An 18,162-nucleotide genomic window follows, 5' to 3' on the forward strand; every position below is an offset into this window, starting at 1 on the left:
AGTGCAATGAAACTGCAACTCTTACACATTGCTGATGCTTTTGTAAATTGCTGAATATCATTTAGAAGTTATTTTGAAAAGCACAAAAATATTTATCATGTTATTTTTAGGTTAAAAATATAGGATATTAAATATTATACAAAGTATGATTTCATTAGTATAATAAATAAATCAAACCCTGGCAGGAAAAGGTCAGATGAGGAAGCAAAATTAACTGTGCATTTCTCTTAAAATATGGTGGAATGGTTATCTATCTTACAAATATTCTGCTATACTATGTTTTTTGAAAAAAATGCATATTTACTGTGTATTGAATGCTTGCTCTTTGCCCAGAGCCCTAATATATGGTATCTTTAATCTTTACAGATAATCTTAACGCAATTCTGCAACTTCATCATTTTAAAGTCAGATTAAGAAATTTGCTAAAGGTCATCTAACTTGAAATTATCAGAGTTAGATATCGCAACCCCAAAGCCCTTCCTCTTTCTACGATACCAGGGCTTTGTGTGTGTGTGTGTCTGTGTATGTGTGTTAGTCACTCAGTCATGTCTGACTCTTTGTGACCCTGTGTACTGTAGCTTGCCAGGCTCCTCTGTCCATGGAATTCTCCAGGCAAGAGTACTGGAGTGAGTTGCCATTCCTTTCTCTAGGAGATCTTCCCAAACCAGGGTTTGAACCCAGGTCTCCCACATTGCAGGCAGATTCTTTACAATCTGAGCCACCAGGGAAGCCCCAGGACTTTGTAATCTAGGGTTTGTGAATTTACTTGAGAAAAGTATTACATTTTACACTGAAAGGTAGCATTTCCTTCAATTCTGAGTCTGCAGTAGCCATGACTCTGTCACCAGTAGAAGTCTTAGATATTCTTATGTTATTCCTCTTGTTGCAGATACTGTGAAATGTATTTTGCTCTAACCCCTAGTTAGAAATGTCAGCAGTTATTAGATCCACTACTGGATCTTGTTATTTAATGTGCTAATTAAGAATCCATTTATCATTGTCTCACAAATTTGGTTTAAAAAATTTTGCTAACTGTACTTTAATATAATTAATTTCCTTGGAAATCCTGTGTTTTTTACTTTATGTATATGGAGACTTTTTTTTTCTGATAATGAATCCAGATTGCCAAATGATACAGAACACTAAAAAGGTAGCTATACCAGGAAGTTTTGGTGTGTAATTACACATTTTGAATTAACTCTTAAGATGCATCATTATTCTACTGTTTAAAATTTTGACTTCTATTAAAAATTGTTGCATATTCAGGAAAACAGTTGAGAGAAAAATTAGCCGAAACAAAATTGCAATATGTTTCCTGCTCATTTATTTTAAGCTACTGTCAATAATTCCAAGAGCCTGAAAAAGATCAAAGAAGTAATTACTCTTCATAGGACACCCTAGGTAGTAGCAATAATCTAAATTTATGGCAGAATCAGCTGTCAGGCCTTTTCGACCTATGAGCTCTAGCCTCTGAACAGGTGATTATTTTTGTTGTTGATGGGAATCGGTAGAGCAAGTCTGTAAAGAGGTAACAGCACTGTAAAACCCGTAAACTACTAAAAATGGTACTCGTTAGAAATGATTTGAATAGGCTTTGTGGCAAATACAGGTAAAAGAAAAAAAGATCTCTCATTGAGAAGTTAGAGATCAGTGGTTTGTTTTTAAGGCAGATGTCCTAAAAATAATCTATCTTGTAGCTGAGTTTGCTGTTTGATGTCATGATTATAAAGTGTTGCTTGCCTTTTCCCATTCATCTTATTCTTTTGTTTGCCCAAAGCAGAGATTGTATAATATCTTGCACATTTATTTTCATAGTCTCTGCTCTCTGTCACATATAAATGAAACCTAGGTTGGAAATGATGTGCCTGCAGACACACAGCATATTTACTTTTTTAAAGGCACAGGCATATATCAGCTTGCTTCTATTCAAGATAAATAAAAGTATGGCTACTTATCTGTCTTTTTTGCTTTCAATTATTGGATGGCAGAAGGAATGAAATCCTCAGAAAGTGCTTTGCTTTGCAAATGCCGAATATAGTCAGATTTGCTTGCCAACCTAGGCTATGAACATACACAATGGCATAATATGTCTCCATTTCTTAACAGAGAAGAAGGTCTTCTTAAAATCTTATATACATCTGGAAAGAGAATGCTGCTAAAACTTGAACTTACCAGAGAGGAGGATGAAGCAACCCAGGGTCAATAATATGGAGACATATGAAAACTGTTCATATCTTCTTCTTCTCTTAGGTTTGCTGAATTTTTATTTACGGAGGAATTCAAGGCTGGTTCCCGGGTCCTTGAAAGTATATACAGCTTGTATGAAGGCTTCTCCGGGACCGTGTGCTTTCTGATCGATCTGCTGCAGCCCAACCAGGCTGAGTTCCCTCTCTTCAGCGTCTTTGTTTAGAAGGCTCCATGTCCCATCATGGCCCTGCAGAAGGTTCCCAAGATTTCCTGAGCCTACTACCTGAGGCATTTTCCACATAAGCCACATTCAATGGTATCACAACCATGAGCCTTAACATTGCCGCCAGAAGGAAGGAAGGGAGCAGGCAGGTGAAGAAGGCAACATGATTCCAGGTTGAAGGGAGAACAGTGTGAGAACCTGCAAACATAAAGACACCACAACTTTTCTAAAACCCCTAGAGATGGAATAGTTCAGGGAGTGGATGTGACACCAGAGATCCGAGGAAAAGGGGAAAGAAAAATCATCTGTCTCACTTAAACCAACACTGAGATGTGGATTATGGCAATGAAATGCCAAAAATACCTTTGCAATTGGAGAGAGAATTTGACCACTTATGGGTGCCCTCCACCCCTAAATTCAGAAATAAAGACCATCAGAAAGCTAAAGTCATTGCCCAGCTGAAAACTGCTAGGAGGGATGGGTCAGGTTGCCAAAGGACAAAAAGGGAAGCTCTTGGTTGTCCTTTGCCTTTACTTACTGAAATTCATGATTTTTAATGAATGGAGAAATTTGCCTATGAATCTCTGTTTTTATCATTACCCTGGGCACTTTAAAGAAAGCATACCATAACTTAGATTCAACCCCCAAAGTCCAAGTTCCCTTAGGCCTTAGAGCATATCTTTTCCTGGTTCCTTCTTCTTTCCAAAAGCTCAGTTAGAATAGCAAATTTCACAGGCTAGCAAATACCATAGCAGGTGTTGCTGTCGAGTGTTTTTCTCAATTTGAAACTTAAGCTATGTACTGTCTATTGTTAGTAATTTTTAAAATGCCTATGTAATCTCAATGAAGCTATTAGCTGAACTATAAAATATACTTGTGGCAAAAATCACTCATCTCAAACATGAGGGTAAACACCAAGGAGGTGGGTTGTTTCTGCCTTGGGTGGAATACTGTGTCCCCTGGGACACACACTGGCCCAGAAAGGGACCAGTGATTATGAAAAGAACATTGCTTAATTTTATACTATTAGATTAAGATATGTGTGAACTCCCCAGCTGATCGTCATATCCTCCAAGACACAGACTCCACTAGAATTTGTCTACAGTATCCATTGAGCCAAGCTGTCATTAAATTCAGCCCTGCTGTAAACACATAGAAGCTGTAAAACTATTTCAAGTAAATAGTGCTTTCCAGAACACTGTGGGAGCATCTGTCACTTCAATACTCAGAACATGAGTCTATCCATTTCCTAGAATTTGGTCACTGGCAATTTCATATATCAGAATGAGGAGGAAATTGAATGCATTGTAAGATTTAACAGTTATTTAAATAGTCATTAAGTATTTGGATATATGTGATAGATGTAGAATATATATGTATCAATAGGCACTTTGGTTTACATGGGGATAGATGTATACATACATCCAGAGAAGGAAATGGCAACCCACTCCAGTATTCTTGCCTGGGAAATTCCGTGGACAGAGGAGCCTGGCGGGCTACAGTCTATAGGGTCGCAAAGAGTTGGACATGATTGAGTGACTGAACAACAACAATACATCTGTCCCCATGTAAATGTAAGCACTTACTTCGTTCAGTACTTCCAACTTCTTGATTTATAGATGAACTTTGGGAGGAGTTGGGGAATACTCTGTTGCCTAAAAATGTGTGTGTGTGCATGCGTGCGTGCGCATGCACACTTTTTTCTGGAAAGAAGATCTCTAGCACTTATAAGATTCTCAAAGAATCTGGGACTGAAGAACGGTAAGAACTGTCTTCATATATTTTATGACTTTGTTTATGTGTGCATTCATCAGAGCAAGCTAAGACAAAGTGGTTTTGAAAAGCACGTACCTTTTCAGCTCATTGTTTCCTTTTCCCATCCTCAGATGTAAGTATATAAAATTTGCCTCAGTTCATCTTTGAAGATACTCAGATTGGGGCAGTACCACATAAATAGTTGCTTGCAGGTGACTGCCAAAGTTGGGTTCTAGATGTTCTTTCAAGAATTGAATGGTCAAGGACCTCTCAGAAAGCCTTAAGACAAAATGCCTTCTACACAGTAGTCTCCTTTTGAAGTGATAGTGGTACCTGCTTTTCACCATTTGGATGTAAATTCATTTCATTTGACCCCTATAGGCTGACAATAATAAGCATTCAATGTACAGGGCTTTAGGAACGCATGCTTTTTTTCATCATCCAGCAACCCTTCAAGGTGATTTACATAACTGATTCAAAGTCTCATAGTTAGAAAGGGGCAGAATAAGGATTTGGATTCAGGGTTTCACTTCCCATGTGTATTTATTCCATATTCTAGACTAGAACCTGGGGATACAACGAAGAACAAAATACCCTAGAAGTTAGCTTCTGTTTCTGTTTGCTGATCCTTCCACCCTTTATCCTTAAGACCTAAACCTGAGGTCTAAGAAGTGGTAATCTAGCTCGACATGCCAGTTTCATTTCTAGGAACTTCAGAAAAACTGGACACATTTCTGCTCACCCACCCTTTGGAGGTCCAGTAGGGCAACTGTGTTGTCGTTGTCAAAAGACAACCTTTTTGTGTGTCAAATCCAAGAAGAGGCCATGTTTATGTCTTTATGAACTGACGCCTCAGTAAATTAAAGACAAAGATAAACTTATTTAGCACTTAAACCTGTGGAAAGTTTTCATTTTCCTGAGAAAGTAGAATTATGGGTTTGGGAAGGTCCTCTTCTATCTTGTTTTCCCAAGAAGGGGGAAAGAGACACTTGAGTGTTGCTGTAGAAAAGTATGGCATGTCACTTCTTATTTAACTAACCAATGTGTTCCCATCTACGTAATAGCAGTCTTTTTTGAATAATGCTAAAGGGTGTCACCTCTTGAAGGCTACAAGGGTATTTTCACCACCACTAGCATTACTTTAATATTATTTAAGATATGTGGGCATGAATAATTATAAATTTTGAAGGTAACTGTGGAAATATTTGAGGATAGATTGAAAGAACCTCTCAACAATGGGAGAGACTGCCTTATACTGGGTTGGCCAAAAAGTTCATGTGGGTTTTTGAACTTTTTGGCCAACCCAATACTTGGCAAACAGGAGGCATCAGAAAATATTTCAACTCTGTGTTTTATTTCATTAACACAATTATGTACCTTCTCTTTCACACCTCCCCAATGTATTTTTATTTTGCCTAATCGCATTTTTTCCATTTGTCAATTGGTAATGGAGAACAGAGTTTTGACAGCATATTCCACTGTGCTTCTTTAGGTAATTGACTATTCTATTAAGATAATAGTATTTAGTTTCTGATAACTCGAGAAACAGTCATTTTCTTGGCACATCCTAAATTTGAACTTTTCCATAGCAATTTGGATCTTTAACTTTCTTTGACACATTTAAGATTTTGATCAAGATTGTGCTCAAATTGTTCAACTTCTGTAGAGAGCAAATCTCAAAAATTTTAGTACAACAAATATGTTTATGATTTATTACCATTTAAGGGAACAATGATTTAAAGAAAAAAAAAAACATCAGTAATGCAAAGAGCCTTATTTTGGAAATTTTAAACCCTTGCTCCATGGGCCACTATAATCATTACCATCACGCGCTCCACCTCACAGGGTGGTCAATGATAAAATGGATATAAGAGAGTTTTATGGGCTTCCCCGGTGGCTCAGCGGTAAAGAATTTGCCTGCAATGCAGAAGATGCAGATTTGATCCCTGGGTTGAGAAGATCTCCTGAAGGAGGACACGGCAACCCACTCTAGCATTCTTGCCAGGAGAATCCCATGGACCAAGGAACCTGGTGGTCTACAGTTCACAGGGTCAGAAAGAGTCGGACATGACTGAAGCGACTGAACATGCATGCAAGAGAGTTTTATAATAGGCAAGTCCTTTATATGTTTAAAAGGGAAGCTGTATTTTAAGTACCCACTAAGAGCATAGAAAATCATGCTCAATTATGACTTCAAGTGAGCATTTCAGCCAAATGGAATCTCCTTATGATGCAGTGCTCAGAGTCTGGATCACTTGCTGGGTAAAAACAAAGTATGTTTTTTATATTCTAGAACCAGCCCTGTCAATAGCATTTGTGCCTCAGAAAGTTCTGATTCACTGGGCTGAGCACGTAGGAATAGGCTGGTTCGGAGGGAACTCCTTTTAATGCAAATATTTATTTTGCTCTCTGAAAACAAAGGATTACAGTGCCAGTAACTCAAGAAAAGGAGCTACCGGTTAGGTCTGCAGAGCAAGCATGAACTGGGGGATAAGGTAATTTGGAGTTGAGTCTGGTTTGCACTTTAATTCAGGCCTCAGTATTGCATGACATAGAGTGATAGAAATGTACTCTCATGGCATAGAAGGCCTTCCATTGGGGGCCTTGGTTATTTATTCAGCACTATCCTAAATCAAGAGCAAAATGACTAAGCCTCATATTCACCAAGGCTGGGTGATTATGGCATAAACTTGGCAAGGAAAGCCAATGAGAAGGCAGGCAAAGATTGGGTGGGAGAAAGCTTAGTATCTCAGTGTGAGTTGTGGAGGCACGTTTAGTGCTGCTAAAAGCCAGTCCTCTTACTCATGGGTTTTATTGCTTCCTGGGACCTCTAATCCCATACCACCCCTGATCCAGCAACTTCTTGTCCTCCTTCTCTTTAAATAGTACATTCTGATTTGTTGTTGTGGTTTTTTTTTTCTGTGTCTGCTTAATCATGTGACCTTTTGCCTGAGAAGGCAGCTTTCTCCTTATCTCTTCCATCCATGTCAGTTGGTAGCTAAGAGCTCCAGGCCCAGGAAGGCTGGAGTCCCCTCCAGATGGAAGGGCTGACCTCAAGGTCAGCAGCAGCAGGAGCCGGGCCCATTCTGCAGTCTGAGATAGCCCACGCTGGGTACACCTGTTCACGAGAGAAGGGTGACTGCATTTATCCTGCCTCTCCTCTGTAAAGAAGCCTGGTCAATTTATTTGTCCTGCTCTTGGAAAACAACAACAACAACAAAGTTCATGCTCCATTAAATATCTGGACCTCCCACATGATCATAAATCTCATACTAGGGGTGCCCTCTCTCTCCTTGTTTCTTTAATTGCAAGTGCTAATGAACTGAGGCCTGATGGATGATGCCTTTGGGGTGAAAAATATATTTGTTTTTATTTTCTTTAAAGTCCTGAACCTTGTCATTTGCACATGGACTTCTCCACAAATGTCAAAGTCTCTTATCTGCAGAACTTCCTGCACCTTCTTTGGCCTTTGTGAACCCATTACCCCCTGAACTGAATTTGAAAAAATCCTTTAAAATGAAAACCAAATCATCCATGTTTTTATTCTTTGTGGGGAGGGGTGGTGGTGGTGAATAGCATGGTTTATCTGCTCTACAGAAAAATAAATAAATAAAAAATAAAAAGCAGATGGTCCTTTCTTTTCTTGCCTTTCTTCTCCATGTAGAATATTCAGGAAGGAGAGAGAGAAAGGGAGAAAAGATACACGAGGCTTGACTGTCACACTCTTTGAAAACACAGTTTGCAAGGACTTCCTGTTTGTTTCTTGTTTGGCTTTTCTTAGTCTGTATAGAAAATAGTTTGTGTGCGTGTCTGTCTGTGTTGCGTGTGTGTGTGTAAGAGAGTGAGACTGACTTACAATGAAAATCACATATGAAATAAAACCCAACATTTAGCTCTTAGATGTATCTGAGTGAACAGATATATGCAAGCATAAACTGATTAATGAGTGGCTCTTCATTGTGTGTTAACTGCTCTCTAATCAATTAGCACAAAATTAACGAGGGCCCTAGTTATATTCGAGTGTCTATCTTAAGCAATCACTTTCATAAAACTGCTGCCGCCGGGTTAAAGGCATTAGTAGCCATCTTGTAGATGAGAACAGATGTGAGTTTCACAAACAGAGCCGCAAGTGTGAGCCACATATGTAGTTTTAACATTTTCTAGTAGCTCCATTAAAAACGCAAAAGAAAGGGTGAAATTAATTTTAATGGTGTAGTTGATTCAACTCAGCCTACCCAAAATATTATCATTTCAACATGTAATCAATATAGTTATTAATGAGATATTTAACATTTTGGGGTATTAACTTTTTTGGGGGGGTATTAACTTTTAAAAACCTGGTGTGTGTTGGACACTTATTGTACACCTCCAATCAGACTGGCCACATTTCAGGTGCTCAAGAGCCACATGTGGATTGGCTGTTGCATTGGACAGTAGGACTAGCATCACACTGCTGTCCCTCAGTATTGAGAAGATCCCCCTAGAGCGCATGTGTGCTTTTGTTGTTATAAGAGAAAATGGAAACCAAACACTGCATGTTACTTGAGTACTGCAGTGTTTCCCCGTGTGCAGGACACTAGGACCAAGAGCTGCCCTGTGAAAAAATAGATTTGGTGATGAAATCAGTTCAGTTCAGTTCAGTCACTCAGTCGTGTCCGACTCTTTGCAACCCCATGAATCGCAGCACACCAGGCCTCCCTGTCCCTCACCAACTCCCGGAGTTTACTAGGGAAGTTCTATTCTTTTATCCCCTTTTTGGAGATTTACATGGTATGCTAACATGTCATAGACTCCGAAAAAACTCTTCTGGGTAAAGGAACCAGTGTGCAGCTGTTGAGTTCTGTGTTTATAAGCTTCCACCTCCGGATGGTGGCTGTTACCCAGCTACCACTATAAAAACATGGTTAGTCTGGCATCATATGTTTATGGTATGCTTATAATATTTATTTTTCTGCAGAGGTGTTTTAACACCCCTCCCCCTCACCACATCACATTAAAGATACCAGAACAATGTCCCTGACTATTAATCCCTACTAATTATCTTGCCCTCACAAAGATGTAAGATCATTCTTTAGTACACTTCTGGGAAAAAGAATTCTGGAAATTGCCACAAGGTCTCTGCATGAGAAAAACTTTGTGTCTTCCCTTCCTTCTCAATTCTCTTTGGAGCCTATCTCTACTTATTCTTTGTATTCAGAATCACCCAAGAGCTAAGATATGTCTTCTTGTTCTAGAACCACCTACTAAGTTGAAACCAGCAGATGGCTATAATGTCTTGCACGTGGACACAGATCTTCAGAAAGTACCCCAATACATACCTTCCTCTCATTCTTTCAGAAATGATGAGCTCTACCAAGATGAGGGGAGAAACATCAGAACATGTATATGTGTAAACATAGAATACAGTTTCATAAGTAGAGTGATACTGTTCCTGCTAATACTTTCTTTAAAAATATTTTGTGTGTGGTGTTCCTCTACTTGCTTTAATGTGTACTGTTACTGTAAAGTGTGTGAAGTAGCTGTGACTTAGCGATCAGTTTGAAGAAGATATACACTATACTTGACAACTGTCAACCTTCAGCAAGTGATCTTTTTGCCTTTGTTTAAGTGGGAAGTCTGATGCTGCCCCTATAAGTTTTGTTTTATGATCTGTGCTTAAGTGGCAATTACCAATTAAATAACTTCTGCTGCTGAATTTGGCCCAAGTTGACTGTAGTAACCCTTCTATGTGGATGTATTTAAATAAGATTAAATGATTCGTTTTGCCTCCTTTTTTTAAAGACTTTAGTATTTCAATATTAGAGATGTCTTCTGAAGACTCTAGTAGCAGTAGAATCCCTTTGCTCTTGAAAATGAAGATTAGATACCATGAGGTTTTATATGGACTTTCCAGATGTAGAAGGGGAACATTCTAAGTGCAAAAGTTTGGTTTTAGAATCTGTCTGATTTCGGAAGAGCAGTCCATTCTCTAAAAAGGTAACAGCCTTCCCAATTTTGAACATCTGGGGGAGCTCTACTTGGAAGGGAAGTCTGAATTAGTCTCATGGATTTAATGGCGCTAAATTAACATTTTTCAAATGGATTTTGTAGTAGAATCCAATTATTAGAGGAAGTCACTTGGTTGCAAAGCCATGTACTAGAGAATAGTCAAACACCATGTGCTAGTTTTGGAATGTGCATTTCCAAAGTGAATAGAATTTACTTCACCAAAAAGATTTTACACAATTCATGATACTTACAGAAATATGATTGTATCATTGGAGAAAAAAGCTCACCTCTCTAAATGCTACATTTCACATTCACTAGTAAACTAGTGTAATTCCTTAATCATTTGGGGGGATACAAAAGAATAATCTGTCAATAGAATAGAACTGCTTATTCCTAACTGTATTTAGGAATGAATACATACTATAATTCAAGAGACTTGGGTTCAATCCCTGGGTCGGGAAGATCCCCTGGAGGGGAGCATGGCAACCCACTCCAGTATTTTTGCCTGGAGAATCCCATGGAAAGAGGAGCCTGGTGGGCTACAGTCCCTGGGGTTGCAAAGAGTCAGACATGACTGAAGTGATTTCACATGCATGCATGATTTAAGATATTACTGGATTTTGAAGAACTGCTCAATAAATTAGTAGTATTAATAAAATTGTACTCTTTTTACAATGCATTTGCATCAGCACACATGCAGAGTTAAAAACATAAATTTATTTTAAAATACACCAAATAACACAGGTTATTATGACTTTAAAAGCCTAATTTCTAATAGCATTAAATCCAACACCAGTTATATGTTGTATGTAACTAAAATTTTGAAAGCATTGCACACAAAATGAGAGACTTATTCAAAACTGCCTTTTTTTCTTTTTGCCAAAAACAGGTTCTACAACCTATTGCTAATTATTATATTCCTTTAGGGGTACTTTGAGGCGCTTTCAAAGACATATTTGTAGCAGTTACATCTAAATTTAGAGCAGAACATTGTGTCAGATATTTTGCTATATCACAAAATGTTGTAGTACTGTATTTTATAATAAAACCAAATTCTCAAGTATTCTGGTATATTACATATTATTATGCCAAAAAAACCACCTTCTAGAAGTCTGTTATTGTGTACTTAATATTTCAAGAAAATAATGGGTATTTCAGTCAGAGCAAGAAAGTATAATGCAATACATGACATTCAATTGATCTTTAGTCACAATCCATTTAGGTATTTGACAGAGAAACTAGCAATCACAAGCTCGAATGCATACATTATTCTCAAGGACAAAATGGCAAACACTTAATACACAAAGACATGGTCACTGGGGCAAGTTAGCTGGTGCCTGGCGGAACAGGATCAACTTGCCAATCAATGCTCATCAGATTTTAGCTTTTGTTATTGGTTGCTCCTCGCGGGGGAAGTGCTACAGGTCAGTTGATGTCGCCTCCCCTTCGTGTGGGGGATTTGCTTACAAGCCAGTGCATGGTATAATGAATTCTCTGGAAGCAGGGTTGAGTCAGAAGCTTAGAGATGCACCTTACTGTCTTTAAAACTGCTGTTATACAATGTTCTAAACACTGTGATCTTTCCAAATGTATTTTCTGTATTAGTTTTGTACTGTTAGAAAATAATACGCCATAAACTGGACTCTATAGTGTTGAAAGCAATGTTATTTATTGGCTTATCACCCCCTGCCGATTTATGTACAGTCTACTTACTATAAAACCTGTGATAATCCTTTGCCTTAAAAATAAAATCTAATGCTAAATATTGAGTGTGCTCTAACATAATTTTAAGCTACAAGTTAATTTTTCCTTTAAAAGTTAAGATGGTGTCAAATAAAATATCAAATGAATACTTTATGGAGTGTGGCTGCCTATTCTGTACTTGTGACAGTGTGTGTATCTTGATCCAGAACATGATGACCCGCTGGGTGCTATAAATAGATATTAGTAATCCTTTTAGAGAATGGGCCTGGCACTTCTCAGCTATGGGCTGACTACCTCCCCTTAACCCTTATAAATAGATTTTCCCATGCCACAGAAGAATGAAGAAAAACAGTCCTTCATGTTCTCTCTCTACATATTTTGTCTTGATTCCTCTTGAATCTTCACATTCTATTTGTGTTGCCATCATATTCCTAAATAGAAAAATGCCAGAGATGCCTGAAAATGGATGAAATCACCTAATTTCAGTGGGGAAAGGGATCTCAGAATTATTCAAGTCCAATCTCTTATGGAACAGGTTAGAACTCGAGTTGTAGAGATTTAATGAAGGCTCAAGCTCTGAGCGACAGAGGGAGGGGGGCGCTGAACCCATCCTAATGTCCAGAAGGCTGTCACCGATCCAGTGAGTGAAAGGCCATTGTGTTAGTCTTGGGGCTGGCACACAGCAGCAAGCAGAGGGAGGTATGGTGTGGCCTAGAAAATCGTTTCCTTATTAGGTCTTGGTCTTCGGCGGGCTGAATTAGTCAGTTATGGAGGAATATATCAATATTTTTGAAAGCAGGTTTTCTGGGAAGGAAAGCGTTAGCTCTTAGGGATTACCATGATGCTCTTTCACTTGGAAGCAATGCTTCAGACTTGGTCGGGTGAAAAGGTACATTCCGGGTGCGTGACGATATACTTGCACTTTGAAAAGCATCTGCGGGCTCTGCTTATTTTTTTTAAGTGACCGGAAACGCTGATCCTTTGAGGGATTCGGCGTTATTGAGGTCCAGAAAACAGAGCCCGGGCTGGAAAGGCATCCTGATCCCAATTCCGGGTCCCGCGGGGCTGCAGGTTTTTGAAGGGATGTGAAGGTTTCCCACAGAAGCGTCGACCAAGGGCTTTAGGACCCAGCGGCTGCGCGCGGGGCCGGCGGGGCCCGCCGCCTCCGGTGCGGCTCGGCGCGGGCGGTCGCCGGGCGCTGGTTCGCGGCCCGCCCGCGGCTCGTCGCCGCAGAGACGCGACGGGCGCTGAGGCGCGCGGGCGGCGCTCGGTGCGTGTGGGCGTGTCCCGCCCCGGCCGCGCGCCCCGCCCCAGCCCCGCCGGGTCGCTCGCCCCCAGGCCCAGCTCCAGCGCCCGGGCCCCGCGCCCTCGGCGGGCAGCGCAGAGCGCGGGAGCAGTTGGGGCCGGGCATGCCGGGAGCCCCCGGGGCAGCCGCCGCCGCCACCGCCACCGCCACCGCCACCGCCACCGCGTCCGCCGCCGGTGCGCGCCGCTGACGCGCGGAGATGAAATTCCCGGGCTCGGTGCTGGCGTCCGTGTTCCTGTTCGTGGCCGAGACGTCGGCGGCGCTGTACCTGAGCAGCACCTACCGCTCGGGCGGGGACGGCATGTGGCAGGCGCTGACGCTGCTGTTCTCGCTGCTGCCCTGCGCTCTGGTGCAGCTCACGCTGCTCTTCGTGCACCGCGACTTCACCCGCGACCGGCCGCTCGTTCTGCTGCTGCACCTGCTGCAGCTCGGGCCCCTCTTCAGGTGCGTGCGGGGCCCCCGGCGGCGGGGGCCGGTGGCCGGGGTCGGGGACGGGGGCCCAGGCCGGCCCGCCCGGCTCCTCCGCTCCGCCACCGTCCCTGTCACAGGAATGCGACAGGAACCTGGGAGCGTGGGAATGGAGCCGGGGCGTACCGCCTTCCTGTTAGGGGCTAGCGTTGGAAATTGCCGACAGTCGACTGAATTTGACCAACGGGAAAGGGCCAGTTCGGGCCCCTCAACCCTCACCGCGACCTGGTGGGCTCTGGCAGGATGAGCTCGGGTCGCGACGGGGCCTTAGGAAGGGGGTTCAGAATGGCCGTTAGAATCGAAGTGGGCACAGTTGATTGAATTGAATTGAAATTGAACAAACACGTGGAGTGGACTGTACTCGGCGCTGTTCTGAGCTCAGTCACAAATACTAATTTATGTAATTCTTATACACGACCCTACAAATCCACGCATCCGTCTTTTCTGTCCGATGTGGAAACATGGAGGGGGGAGGGCGGGGGGTGGGGAGCGGAGTAGAAACGTCTTCAGGGCCCTGCCTGACTTAGCCGATGAAGCTGGAACACAAGTGCCACGGAGACCCCAACTCTTGCTGTGTGTAAAGAGAAAGAAAAAAAAAAAACTATTAGTGACATTTCTGGAAATTTAGGAACACAAAGCAAGTTAAAAATTTTCTGGCAATGAAGGAGAGTTTGGTTTATCCGAGGACCATAAAGAGAGTTTAAAATGCGTTGTTTTGAAACCTCTCATCTCTGTAGGAAAAGCGAAACGAAGGGTTTCTCTCTGGATTAGAAACAAATTTATAATAATGAACTTTAGATATAGGTGGGAGAGAAAAGGGAAGAGGTAGAAAGGCCAGACACTCAGCTGCCAGAAAATTCAACCAGCTGGGAATCTTTCCTACCAGGAAATATCTCCCCAACCAACACGTCACACACACACACAGCAAAATATCTCCCTCACCAACATACCACACACACACACACATTCGAGTAGCAAAATAGATTTTACAGAGCCCTATATACACACAGAGTCAAGTAGTAAAATAGATTTTACAGGGCCCTATTATAAAACTTTGCATTTCATATTAGAGACAGTCATCCCAGCTGACATTCAGAATACTGACTTGTAGCTTACATAGTATCAGAATAAACCTGGTGAACAAGTTTCCCAGCCTCGAAAGCCACAGACTCCTATAGAGGAAGAGAAACAGGTGCTCTGGTGGGAGTAAGAAGTTGCTACCAACCTCATGAGAGCAAGGGGTTGGGGGGAGAACAGAGAGAGAGAAAGAAAGTGAGGGGAATTTTAAAAGCCCTGCAACCTGGGGCCATAGAAGGAGTGAGTCCTCCCTGGCCAAGTAGGCCGCAGCGACCTGATAGTTTGCCCACTCAGTAGGATCAATGTGCTCTACTTGGACAAGGCACTCATCATTTCTTAGCTCCATCTTGTGAAAAGAAAGTTCATTGCCCATGCTATTTGAGTAAAGTGACAGAGAAAGGGAAACTGGCAGTTGTTAAATGCCTCTTGTGCTAAATGTAGGTAGGTGTTTATATCTCTCAGTTCATTGACTCCTCACCATGAAGTAGATATAATTGTTCCCATTTTACAGATGAGGAAAATGAGACCCCACATCACATTCACAAGGCTTCTTACAAGTGGAATTGGCTAAATTACGTGAAAGAAGTCTGAGGAGTGTGGAGTGTGTTTTATCTATAGCTCCATCTTAAGAAAGTTTGGTCATCTTGGCAAAATTGAAAAGACACAACCTAAATTGCCATCTTGGTAAATGAGAATACCCTATCAGTACTAGCATTTAAAATGTTACTGAGTGACCCAAGACAAAGCTAATGACATAATAGTATGTATAAAAACAGGTTGGCACACATAGACCTAAGCTCAGAGAAATATAGCAAGTTGTTAAGAGTGGTAATTTCAGGATGATGGAGTTACGGGGCAGTTTTCATTTTTTTCTGAAAAATAGAGAAAAGAACATCATTTACTCTTATATTTGTCTACATTTTTCGGTTTTTAACCGTAAAAATATTTTAACTTTACTTAAAAAAAGAAAAAGTTTGGTGCTTTGGAGCGATAACTTCTCAACTGATATATACATATAAAGTTTCAACACTGAAAAGAGACCTATTTCCAGAAAATTCTGAATAGGTCATTGTGCTTTGGGGGAAAAAACAGAATAACACATAAAAAAAGGAACAAACAACCTACTTCCTTCAACAAGGGCACTCATTCTAGCGCAGCTGTCTTTAAGAAGATGCTGGAACCATGCTGAGATACACAAAATGTGGTTCCAAGCCTCTTATCTTCCAGATGAAAAGAAAAGCAATTTGATGTTGTGTGTTAGCATGACTTAATATCTTATTGAAAGTTCTTCCTGCTGTTTGATTTTATTCTAACTCTAAGACGTCAGCTTTACATAAAGATCAAAATTATTTCCGCCAAACACAGGAGAGTCTCTCTGCCCTTCTTATTGGTTGGACTTAGTAATATTTTAAAACTGTTTGGGGAATATTTAGCTCTCTTTAATTTGGGATGGGTACTAACTAGCCAAACTCCTGTTCTTTTGAGGTGAGGTGTTGGTTTTGGATTCACTCAGTTCAGGCGCATTTCATTACATTGTAATGATGGTGGACTAAACACCACAGACTAGGCCTTGCTCCTCCTTTCATGTAGGGAGGCTTTGGGAGAGCAACATGTTTCATTTATATCAGCCTCATATTTAAAACTGTGGTTGCAGTTTGAAGAATTGTTTCCTCATGAAGGCTAGGTTGGAATGATAGGAACATTAAATAATGTCTTGAATTTCTGTTTTTCTGTTATAAGGGTAATCTTATTGTGAATGATAATAGACATTCTGGAAAACCAGAGTGGGGGTGGGGAAGCACCTCTTAACAACAAACAAAATTTCTTTCTCATTCTTTTACAATTATGTTCATTTTATAAATTAATTGGGAGAAGGAATAAATATTAATGAGTTACAGGTGCAAGGAATTTGCCCCCATTCTTATTTAGTGGTATAATGAAGGAAAAATGGTACCTAAAAATCTAGGTTTATAAAATAAAAGCTAAGAAGTTCTAGTAATTTTTTTTATTCAAGTATAGTTGATGTACAATGTTATATGTTACAGTTGTACAATATGGTGATTCACAATTTTAAAGGTAAGGCCCCATTTATAGTTATTATTATAAAATATTGGCTATATTCCCCATGTTGTACAGTATATTCTTGTAGCTTATTTTATACCTCAGTTTGTACCTCTTAATCTCCTACCCCTGTATTGCCTTTCTCCCTTCCTGCTCCCTGTTGGTGACCACTAGTGTGTTCTCTGGATCTGTGAGTCTAGTATTTTAGACAGACCATTGCAAAATGATTCATTGCAATGAAAAACATTGCAAAATACCATAGTATTTCTCTCTTTTGTAAACTTTGAGAAGACTTTAAAAATAATGATAGCCTAAATATGAATAGCTTTTTTGTTGTTGCTTGCAAAGTGCTTTCACATACAGTATATAATTCCATGCACTGTAAAACATTGTGAGCTAACTGTCATTATCTTTTTTTACAGTTGAGAATTGAGGCTCAGTGAGATTACGCACGTGGCTTTTCAGAAGTCACAGGGAGCTTTCTATTTAACCGGTTTGGTTCTTGCGTAGCTTCACAGAGCATGTATGTCATAGGAAGATAACGTGGCATAGAGGAAATCATAATCAGTATTTCTTTTGAAAATGTGTTTTTAGTAACTACCTCAGAGGGTCTCTGGTACCACAGATTATTTATGCAGACGCCAACATGCATGGTTTCAGCTAATTAATAAACTGCTTCCATTATGATGTTTGAAAATGGGATAAAATGAAAATAAAAAAGGATCAACCTACTGATTACCTACATTAGGGATCAGCAAACCATGCCCCACATTGATATCCCCTTACTGCCTGTTTTTGTTAAGTTTTATTGGAACACAGGCATGCCCATTCACTTTTGTGTTGTCTGTGGCTGCTTTTGCATTACAGTGGCAGAGTTGAGTAGTTGCAATAGAGACCATGACCTGCAAAGCCTGAAATATTTACTCTTTGTAAATACACAAAATGTTTGCCAACCCTTGGTCAGACTGAAAAACTACCTTGAATGATTGTGATGAAAATAGTTAATTTATGGCTACATTTAGGCAACTTCTCAAGTAAAACAAAAACATTTGGAGTAACTGGATGAATCTTGCAGAATCCCACAAAGAATAGTAGAGTGTTTCTTACCAGTTTTCTTAACCAGTAGTGGCAAATAGTGGAAGTCTTAGGGCCTTTCACAAATTCATTAAATACCTACTACATGTAAACTTCTGTGCTAAGATTTTTATTAGTTGAGAAAAACAGTGAATTGCAGGGGGGCACACCTGGGTTTCCCAGAGAAGGAAGTGGCAACCCACTCCAGTATTCTTGCCTGGAGAATTCCATGGACAGAGGAGCCTGGTGACCTGCAATCCATGGGGTCGCAGAGAGTCAGGCATGACTGAGCCACTAACACACACACCTGGGTTTCAGG

General features: G+C 40.6%; 2 protein-coding genes across 2 annotated transcripts in view; both read left to right on the top strand.

The window, feature by feature from the left end:
- LANCL3 (LanC like family member 3) overlaps nucleotides 1-12,010 on the top strand; it is a 115,029-nt gene extending 103,019 nt beyond the window's left edge. The window contains exon 5 of the mRNA XM_070461833.1: nucleotides 2,251-12,010. Within this exon, the coding sequence (XP_070317934.1) occupies nucleotides 2,251-2,410 (160 nt within the window). The 3' untranslated portion in view covers nucleotides 2,411-12,010. The remainder of the gene's footprint in view (nucleotides 1-2,250) is intronic.
- A 1,255-nt stretch (nucleotides 12,011-13,265) lies between these two features.
- Nucleotides 13,266-18,162, top strand: part of XK (X-linked Kx blood group antigen, Kell and VPS13A binding protein) — a 56,077-nt gene continuing 51,180 nt past the window's right edge. Inside the window, exon 1 of the mRNA XM_020901492.2 lies at nucleotides 13,266-13,607. Coding sequence (XP_020757151.2) covers nucleotides 13,363-13,607 — 245 coding nt within the window. The 5' untranslated portion in view covers nucleotides 13,266-13,362. The remainder of the gene's footprint in view (nucleotides 13,608-18,162) is intronic.

The sequence above is a fragment of the Odocoileus virginianus genome, chromosome X (genome assembly GCF_023699985.2).
Source record: "Odocoileus virginianus isolate 20LAN1187 ecotype Illinois chromosome X, Ovbor_1.2, whole genome shotgun sequence".
Taxonomy (NCBI): Eukaryota; Metazoa; Chordata; class Mammalia; order Artiodactyla; family Cervidae; genus Odocoileus; species Odocoileus virginianus.